This window comes from Corvus brachyrhynchos, unplaced genomic scaffold (assembly GCF_000691975.1).
Source record: "Corvus brachyrhynchos isolate BGI_N302 unplaced genomic scaffold, ASM69197v1 scaffold167, whole genome shotgun sequence".
NCBI lineage: Eukaryota > Metazoa > Chordata > Aves > Passeriformes > Corvidae > Corvus > Corvus brachyrhynchos.
The window spans coordinates 2339243-2349426 of record NW_008239547.1 but is presented as its reverse complement, the minus strand read 5'-3'; the positions used below and the strand labels follow the sequence as shown (position 1 = coordinate 2349426).

At 37.6% G+C, this 10184-nt stretch overlaps 1 protein-coding gene across 2 annotated transcripts in view; it reads left to right on the top strand.

Moving 5' to 3' along the window:
• The window catches only part of ARHGAP21 (Rho GTPase activating protein 21), an 88064-nt gene that overhangs the window by 69500 nt on the left and 8380 nt on the right, over window positions 1-10184 (top strand). For both annotated transcript variants that reach the window (XM_017741437.1, XM_017741438.1), the window contains 11 exons: window positions 3247-3349; window positions 3437-3473; window positions 3952-4077; window positions 4827-5111; window positions 6192-6256; window positions 6338-6486; window positions 8003-8145; window positions 8228-8383; window positions 8491-8569; window positions 9019-9092; window positions 9178-9267. In XM_017741437.1, coding sequence (XP_017596926.1) covers window positions 3247-3349; window positions 3437-3473; window positions 3952-4077; window positions 4827-5111; window positions 6192-6256; window positions 6338-6486; window positions 8003-8145; window positions 8228-8383; window positions 8491-8569; window positions 9019-9092; window positions 9178-9267 — 1307 coding nt within the window. The remainder of the gene's footprint in view (window positions 1-3246; window positions 3350-3436; window positions 3474-3951; window positions 4078-4826; window positions 5112-6191; window positions 6257-6337; window positions 6487-8002; window positions 8146-8227; window positions 8384-8490; window positions 8570-9018; window positions 9093-9177; window positions 9268-10184) is intronic.

Below are 10184 nucleotides of genomic sequence, written 5' to 3'. Positions count from 1 at the left end.
CACTGCTGGCTCATGTTCAACTTGCCATCGACCAGGACCCCCAGGTCCCTTTCCCCGTCACTGCTCTCCAGCCTCTCATTTCCCAGTCTGTGCACACAACCAGGGTTGCCCTATCCCAGCTGCAGAGTTTGGCACTTGCCCTTCTCAAACTTCATATGGTTGTGCAGCCCTGTAACTTGTCGAGGGCCTCTCTGCCCTTGAAGGAGTTGAAAACTCCTTCCAGTTTAATACTGTCAGCAAACTTACGTGGTATTCTTTAGAGTCCTGTGTCTGAGTCATTAAAATGAAGATGTGGATGAGAACTGGGCTGAGGATGGAGCCCTGTGGAACCCCAGTAGTAACAGGTCACCAGCCTGATGTCACCCCATTCAGTGTAACTCTTAGTGCCTGACCCCTGATCAGTTGCTCACCCATCATGTAACAGGGTTATCCAGCTGTGAGCCAGATGCTTTGTCCAGAAGGACACTGTGAGACACGGTATCAAAAACTTTGCTGAAGTCCAAAAAGGTTACATCCTAGGCTTTCCTAGATCAGCTCGGTGGGTTACTCTCTCATAGAAGGAAATTGGGTTTGACAAGCAGGACTTTCCCTCATGAAGCCATGCTGGCTCTGACCAATGACTGCATTGTCCTCCAGGTGTTTTTCAGTACCACCCAGAGTAATCTTTTCCATGGAGCCTTTGACCTTTTTGTTGCAAATATTTAAAGACACATCAGTAATCTGAGGTAGGAAACTGAGAGAGAGTTCTTTTGTGTGGTTTTTCTTCTGGCTTGTTTGTTCTGTGCGCTTCACTGCTTCTTGGACACAGTCATTTTCATTGATTGGTGGGCTGAACACATCCATTCATATGCTGTGCGAGGAGTTTTGGGGTTCAAATACGTCAGTTGAGGAAACCGAAAAGGTAGATAAATATTGCAAGCACTTGAAAGAAAGATGAAAATACAAGGAATATATGTAGTTGTTTGGGTTTTGTTTCTTATTGGACAGCAGCAGTGGTATTTGCTAATGCATTAAATTAATAGGCAGAAACTCATATGGTATACGTCAAGATTTGCTCTATAATCACTTTATATTACATAAAAGCTTGCTATGAGCTGACCTTCAGTCCCTTCAGGGATTGAATAGTTATTCCCCTCCTGTACCAATGTAATTTGCAGTTCCTCTAAAGTTTGCATATTTCTAAAACAACTTTAATTTTGATACAACTGGGAATTAGATCCACTGTGAAGTAATAATGATTTGAATAATTTTTGTTGCTTTCAGGGACTTATAAACTATTCTTCCTCATCTGAATTCTTGGATTTAAGTGTTGTGGGAAATGATGTAGTGTTGCCAAACACGTTTGTATTCACAGCTTGCAGAGATTTATTTCAAATTCTAGTGTTTTTATAACTTTTGGGAGTAGAGGCTATGACATTTGAGATATGTCTGTTAACATAAATAACTTAAACCTGAGCACTTTCAGTCTGTGTGCTGTAAGTCAATCAATTGTGCAGTGAGTGATTATATTCTTCAGTCAACATTAGCTTCAGGGAGCTCAGGAGACAAAAAAGGCAATAGGAAATTGTGCTGTTGTAGGTTAGAAATGGAAGTGTAGCTGAGGTTCTTCCTGTGTGCTAGTTGCTGTAGTGAAGTCATCTGTAAATGATGTTAATTTATCACTTTGGATGCAAGTAAAACATGGAAATTTTTTAATTGTAATGTCATGGTTTGGTGTAAATTCTTTTGCATTTCCTTTTTATTAATGTTTCTAGTTTGCAGCTGGGTTTTTTGGGATATGCTTTTTTAACTTCAAAAGTTACCATATTTTTCACTCCAGACAATTTAGAGGCATGTTATTTCTAAACCGTCCTGTACTTTGTTTATTGCCTTGTTCTAAATGTACATTGCCAAATTTTGATGGTACAAGTGCTGCCTTAACAGAACTGTTAGTGACTGTCGGAGCAGCACAATGCAGCACACGCAGTTGTGTTCGCACAAAGCAAAGAATAAACCTCTGTCTGTGAGTGTTCATTGATTTCAATAGGCTTTTCAGTAGCTCTGCATATTACAATTCTTAGCACCTAGAGTACATTCATATTCATTACGGCAGTACAGTTCAGCCCCTGCTCGTGACTTGATTTTTTTTCTTTTCCATCCCCTCCTCTACCAGAGCATGAAGTAGAATGATTTTTCTACTAGTAATGTGCTCTAGAAGATGTTATGGCTTTTTTCTCAAAATGATGGAAAATGCATCTTTTGGCTTCTTCCATCTTGTAAGAAACATGTTAAATACTAGAATGTTTAAAGCTTTTTGGAATCTTTCATGATGACTCTTGTGGCTATTGAGACTGAGAGGTGCTGGGCATGTATGGCATGCAATCGTTTCTATGAACAATTAGTGGAAGAACTGATTGGTATGTAGTAGTCCCATCTTTTAAAAGTCTGGGTACTTGCTGCTTTATTTGAATGTATGGAGGATGGGGGGATTGGTTCTTCGAATGCTAGATAGCTGTTTAAAATGCTTTTTTTTATTTGCTTGTAACTTGCCTCTTTTACTTGAACACTCCTTTAAACCAAATGGCTTTTGATAGTCTGCCTGTATTTTATTGTAGTTATCTGTCTCTTGAGTTCAGGCTTATTGATATAATAAGTGTGTGTTTTACTTATGCATATAAACAAAAAGACTCTACTTGCAAATAATATTGAGAGATTACCAAATAATTCCAGTTTTTCAAACACAGCAAAATCAATGATGTTCTTTGCCTTTATCCCTAATGTACAATTAACATCCCTAAGAAATGAAACAGAGGTTTCTCTTCATGAAAAAAAGAGTACATGGGCCAGTGTGAATTAATTGGACATTTCTGTTTGTTAGAATGACTTCATGTTTAAGATATCTGATATCCCAGTAGCGAGAATGTTCAGACAGCTATTTGGTTTGAGCATTTGATTAATGCATTTAATATGTTAATATATAACATATTACCTTTTTTTTTTTGCTTCTGCTGTTATTTCTGCATCTGCTTCTCAAGCACCAGCTATAACAACTGTTCCTCCCAGTCCTACATCTCCAATCCCTTTAATTCGGCGACAACTTTCACATGATCATGGTGAGCGTTGATTTCATTCTTCTTCTCTTGCAACCTTTTTCCTTTCACACTCTGGAGATCAGAAGTGAAATTCGTAAACTCTTTATTGCTTGAAATAAATTGCAAAAATGTGATTCAGGTTCCTGCATACTCAAAAATTTCTATTTGTTTGTAGAATCCATCCGGCCTAGTGTCCTGGATAGCCAGCCTGCTGCAAAAACTGAGAGATCCAAGTCGTATGATGAAGGACTGGATGACTACAGAGAAGAGGGAAAATCGTGAGTTCATGAAAAAATCAATGAATTTGGACATCTGTTTTTAAAGTGTCTAAAATCTCATTTTAACATTTGTTTTTCTTCCAACAGATCCATCAAACATGTGTCTAGTTTAAAAGGGATTAAGGTAGGTAAATATATATATAGCAACTCCTAAATATTACCCATACTGCTGTGACAAATTGTTTGAATTATGCAAGTCTGTTATACAAAGTGATGTGCTGAACAGACAGGAAGTTCATTGGAATTGCTACTGATCAGATTGCTGATGTATACATCATATAGGTAAACATGGTCTCTTTTTTCCTGGACTCATCACATGGTCCTTGATTTTAATTTTCCTTAGTCTCTGTAAACAAAGCATATTAAATGTGGTGGCCTTTTGTGAAAACTCATTAATGAAAGTCTAAAGCTCCTGAAGTTTCTCCAAGTATTCTTGACATGTGGAAGGTCACTATTGTTGTGTGTAAACTTTAGAAATTATATTTTCCCAGGGGCATATTCTTGGGGACATTTTTAAAGGGAGAAACATCTTGAACAGAGGAACTGTAGACAAATGTGTCTAGAATTACACTGTGGGGTTCTTTCTGTGATGTCTTCTCTAGGTCCCAGACAGCCAGAAATCTTCAGAAGACTCTGGCTCCCGAAAAGATTCTTCTTCAGAGGTGTTTGCTGATGCCTCCAAAGAAGGATGGCTCCATTTTCGTCAGCTTTTTACAGACAAAGGAAAGGTACCTGTCATGTTTGGGTTTTTAACTTAGGACAAACACTAAGCTGGTGACAAACTAAGATAAGAAACTTGAATCCTTCCTGGTTGGGTTTTTTTATTTTTTTGGATGGGATAAGATCATCAATAAGACTGACAAAAGTTCAGACCTGTTAAAAATTGACTTCAGTCAATTCCTCAGCCTCTTCTACAGACTGCTTTCCAAACGGTTTTAATTTTACATTTCAGAGGATCTGTTCAAGTAAACTAATTTCTAATGACTAATTAAATAATAAGAATCAGTCCCTTGGTGGGTGTAGTTGTATTTTTTTCCTCTTTCCTAATAATGAAAAAAGTTGTAATTTTTGTGAGTGTTGTGGAGTTGAGTTCAAATTAACCTTCTGCACAAATACAGACTAACACTTAAAGAAAACTGGGAGTCTGGAATTGCAGTGGTGTGAAAATGCCATTCTGACTTGAAGGCAGTTTAAAAGGCATGGGCAAGAGTTCCCTCAATACCAGACGAGAATTTGTTGCATTCTGTTTCCTACTACTGTCATATGTGAACTCACACTCAGTGGGTGGTCTGGGAGAGCAGGTTATCAAGCACTTCACTCCTCTAATGGAGAGCAATTAGTGAATCCCACCTTGTGTAGTCTTTCTGCCAGCCAGGTGGGTAGACCTTCTTTGTGAAACTTCTGGAGGTAGTTATGTAATCCAGAATGGTGCACTGTAACACGTAAGCAAACTGACACTTTGGTTGCTGTTTTTCAGCGAGTTAGTGGGAGCATTCGGCCGTGGAAGCAATTGTATGTTGTTCTTCGAGGTCATTCACTTTACTTGTACAAGGATAAAAAGGAACAAGTGACCCTCTCTGAGGAAGAACAACCTATAAGCATCAATGCTTGCTTAATAGACATCTCATACTGTGAAACCAAGAGGAAAAATGTATTTAGACTCACCACATCAGACCGCGAGTATCTGTTTCAAGCTGAGGACAGAGATAATATGTTAGCATGGATTAAAGCAATACAGGACAACAGCAACTTAAATGATGAGGTAATTCTATAATATATGAAACAGAAGTCATAGTTCTTTCATTTTAATTCTACATGTATTGTGTTTTCTTGTAATTAATACTTGAACAGAAGAATTAATTTTTCATTAAGCAGTTGACCAAAATGTGTACAGGAACATACAAGAAAATGAGGTGAAAGGGAAGGTAACTGAGTAAATGAATAGAGTTTAAAAAAAGGTCAACATAGTCATAATTAGAACATAGAATTTTGAAAGGAATTAGCTAATGCTGTTGCTGATTTGACTAAAGATACACTTTAGTAAACTGATCTGCCAAAAATACCTAATCTTTTTTAAAAGATAATTGCATGTTTAGGACCAGTGGGGTCTCTCTTCAGGCTTGCATTGCAAAGTGGTGTGTGCAGTAGTACAGTGTGAAGAGTTTCTCAGCAGTTAAAAAGTGAAACTTTGGAGGATGCCTGTTTCTCTGATTAAATGCTGATGTTTCTATGAATTAAGTTAATGCTCATTGCCAAAGGCAAACATCTCTTGTTGTACATAAGGTATCAATATCTGTCCCAATATTGTCCATGGTGCATTTTCATTGCACTGAGGAGCAACAGAGGACTATATTCATGTCTGTGGTCATGCACATCTGCTAAGATTCAAAATAATTATCCAAAGTATTACAAAGATAGGTAAAAAAGCAGATTTGAATTCATGTCTTTTCAGCTGTATTTGTAGTAGCAATTAGTTTTCTAAGTACTGTGTGCACATAGGATTGTATTTTTCAAAGTAGTAGTATGTGTTTACTTGCATTTTTTCTGTTTAAACTTACTTTCAGTTTAAAAAGATTTAATCAGATTGTACTGCTTTGGAAAAAAACCTGTATAAATAGCAGTACTTTTGTAATTTGTAATTACTCACTTTTGTTTTCCTTGTGGTTTTAAATGTTTTGTCTTTACTGTTCTCAAGAACTGTCTGTTAGGATGTTTGGTTTGGTTGAGGGTTTGGGTTTTTTTGAAGTGGACTGAAATGCTGAATTCAGTATTTATTTGGTGACCAGAAGAGTTGATCATATTCTGAAACGAAATATAAAGTGTTTCTCTATTTGTTTTATAGGATACGGGTGTTACTAGTAGAGATCTGATTAGTCGAAGGATTAAAGAGTACAGTACAATGATGAGGTAGGTGGATTGTATGTTGCCAGTAGTTTTTGTAGAGTTCTTATTTAGCTTCTTTTAATTGAAGTAATCTCTCTTGTTCAGCTCTTCAAGCAGCAAAACAGAGCCATCTCCCAAAACACCTCGCCAGAGTCTAAGTATCAGACAGACTCTGCTTGGAACTAAAGCAGAACAAAGGACTCAGAGTCCACATTCTCCTAAGGATGAGACTGAAAGGAAGCTTCTCACTAAAGGTCTGTATGTTTTGTGTATTTCTAGTTCCCTTCTGCCCCAGTGCAAGGCTGTCGAGGTGCCCTTCTCAGGTATTTTTTAGTTCATGACTACATAGATGCAAACCAAGTATTAGCCAGGGCTTTTTAAGCTGCAGCTCTGCTCACTCTAGTCACTAGGAACTACTTCATCTCAGATCCCTGAAGCGTTTCATTTAAGATCCCTCTCAAGAGGGTTTTGTGGCTTTTTTTCCCCAACAGCTCAATGTAGTGCTAACAATAGTAAAATACAGGTTTTAGGCTTCTTGTGAGCAAAATTTTGCCAAGCTTTGGAAATAATTTTGTGTGTAATACATACAAGTCAGTCTCCAGCTGACTTGGAAGTGATAAGGTAAATTTTTCCATTAAAGTACTTCAAAAGTACAGAAGAACAGCTTTTTTTGTCTTAATTTTTAAAACACTGGAGTGAACCTGTATTATTTTTTCTGGAATAAAATTAATGCCTCCTGAGTTCTAAAAAAGTCTGATGAGCTGGCAAACTTGAATCAGTATCTGAACTCCATCAAATAATGTCACAAGCTGCTCTTTTTTACTCTCTTTTTCTTTTTTTTTCTTTTTTTTTTTTTTTTTCATGTAGTGTGTAAACATATGGTACTTCAGACTGTTGGTTAAAAAATGTTGTATACAAATTCAGGCAATTGGATAAGCAATCACTTTTGATCCTTTTGATCAGCCACTTTTTAATGATTCAGTCTTGAATTTAAGCTATCAGTGAATTCTGTTTTTGTTGCCAACAAATGTCCCTTTGCTCCTGCAGTGCTACACATGTGACTAAATTCCATGTGTTGGGTAAATGTCAAATCTACTGAAAGAATATCTCCAGACATAAGAAGGAAGTACTTACTGTGTTAGGTGACTTGCAGTGCAGGATTAATGGGAATTGCAATTTGCTACAAGAATTCTATAGGAGAGGTAGGCAGAGCAACTGAACTTCCAATCTAATTTTTGAATAGAGAATACTTTAAGTGAGTAATGTTTGGACTGATTTAGGAGTGACTAAAATCTGATAATTTCTGAAAGAGTAAGTCTGCCCATGTGCGAGCATGGCTCTAGAGTTTGATGGGTATTTCGTGCAGCAGTGTGATTCCATAGAGACTTAGTGTTGTGCTACTAAATGTAGATTTTATTTTTTTCTAATTTAGTAGTTTATATAAATTTTAAATTGCGTAGTTTATATACCTTTAGTCTTAGAATGATGAAATGCCACAGTTCCATCCAGCTACTTGCTTTTCTAAGTCTGGGGTGTGAGTATGTTTAGATTTATCTTTTGAACCACAGAAGAGTAAGAGAAGTAATGTTCAAGACAGACTAATATTTAGTGAGTTGTTGCCTAAAGCTAGGCTGGTAAAAGCTAAAAATGCAGCAGGTGCCACTTGCTTTTTGCAAATCTGTTACCTGTACTTACAGTCAGCTGTGTGGTATACATTTTCTTATTTTTGGTCTTTATTTCTTCTTTTTCCATGGTCCTAACAACAAAAAGATGAGACAAGCCCACCAAAAGACAAAGGGACGTGGAGAAAAGGCATTCCAAGCATTATGAGGAAGACATTTGAAAAGAAGCCCTCTGCTGTTGGAACATTTGGTGTTAGACTGGATGACTGCCCCCCAGCTCATACCAACAAAGTATGGAAGTAGAGGTTTTTTTTCATTGTGAATTTAAAATACTATTAAAATCAATTACTTATCTATACAACTCTTTCTTCAGTATATTCCGCTGATTGTTGATATATGCTGCAAACTGGTCGAAGAAAGAGGTCTTGAATACACAGGTATTTACAGAGTGCCTGGAAATAATGCTGCCATCTCAAGTATGCAAGAAGAGCTCAACAAAGGAATGACTGACATTGATGTTCATGATGATGTAAGTCTTCGAGCACACTGTTTTCATATTAAAATGCCCAAAACTTCTGGTTGTGTTGTGATTATAGAAATATAAAGCATGTCTGACCTTTTATTTTAAACACATAGAAATGGCGTGACTTGAACGTGATAAGCAGTTTGCTGAAATCCTTCTTCCGAAAGCTCCCAGAACCCCTCTTTACCAACGGTAGGTTGTTTTCATTACAGTTTTGTCTTTAGGACTTGCTGTTGAACAATTGTCTTACAACGTTCAGATGGTTTGAGAGAAAATCCAGTGAAATCATCCCTACTCTGCAATAAATGTTGTCTTCCTTAAAGGGTGGGGAGTCATGGTGATCATCTTAAGAATGAGAGGTGTCAATAGAATTTCTCTGATGTGAAGGGCTTATGAATATGCAACTAAAAGAGTAAAATTTTCAATTCTGCTGTTGCAGTATTCTATGAAAGCTGGGGTTTTTTTTCCCCACTGTCATACAATACATATATGTACAATATAATGGGCTAATTCCAGAGGTCATTGTTGTATATATGTTACTTGTGTTCAAGGGGAAGTGGGGCTGGCAGATGGGGGTGTATACATAGACGTACATAGATATAAAAACTCATATATATGAATAATTTCTGCTTTTTTAACAGATAAATATGCAGATTTTATAGATGCCAATAGAAAAGAAGATCCTGTTGAGCGTCTGAAAACACTGAAGAGACTGGTAAACTAAAATCAGTTGTGTTGCAGGTGCATTACAAAAGTAGCATTAAGTGTTCAGAGTTCTGAACAGTGATTGTTTGTTTCAGATTCATGATTTACCTGAACACCATTATGAGACTCTCAAGTTTCTTTCTGCACACCTGAAGACAGTAGCAGAGAACTCAGAAAAGAACAAGGTATTAGAAAGAAACATATAATGTGTTTTGGTTAGTTTCATTAAGTATTATTTTTGTGCCGGGTTGTTTCTAATTAAGGTGATAGTTTATTGTTGTAGATGAAATTAGGGAGTTTTGCTATGTGGAGAAGATTTTTGTATTAGGCTAAGTACTCCTGCAAATATGCACCTGTTTAGTGTGAATTAAGATTATTCAAACTGGTAGTCAGTCTCTTGGGAATAACTCCTTGCAACCTAAATTTATCCCAAGTCTGTAAATTTCCTGTAATCCAATTCAGACACCAGTGAGACTGCCTGGGCAGGGCACAGGTGAATAAAGTGCTGACAGTGTTTGTCACATTAGCTTTCTTTGAAGCCTGGCTTCTGTATGCTTGAGAAATTTTTAAGACTAGGACTTGCTGTAGTTGTCTGTTTAATTACCCTATAGATGCTGTTTGGCTGGTTTTAATAAAGAAAATTCATACTGTAAGTGGTGGTAGTCCATCACTACTGGGTCTTTTTCCACCTCTAAATGTAACTTTTTGTCATTTCCGTAGGGTGGGAGAGAGGTGTTGAGTGCTTCTGTGCATGCTATAATCCTACAGTAAATACAAATAATAGTGTCCCCTTTCTCAGCTCTCAGGGAGGGGTAGCTGAGTGCAAAGCTGTCCATAATATGGGTGTGCTTATGGATGTTTACCTCAAGGCAGGAAATGTGGTGGCTTGGCTTCCAGTGGGCAGAGTTATGACAGCTGGTGATGGGTCAGTAGCTCTGACCGAGGAAGCTGTGACCGGTCTGGAGAGATGGTCCCAAAAGGAATCGCCTTCCCGAGGCCCGGTGTCTTCCCTCAGCTGCTGCCTAGGAGGGCCCTTGCAGAAGCTGTCAGCTCTTTAGTGATTGTCAGCTCGTGATTTCAGCTCCGCTCTGCAGAGCAGCCT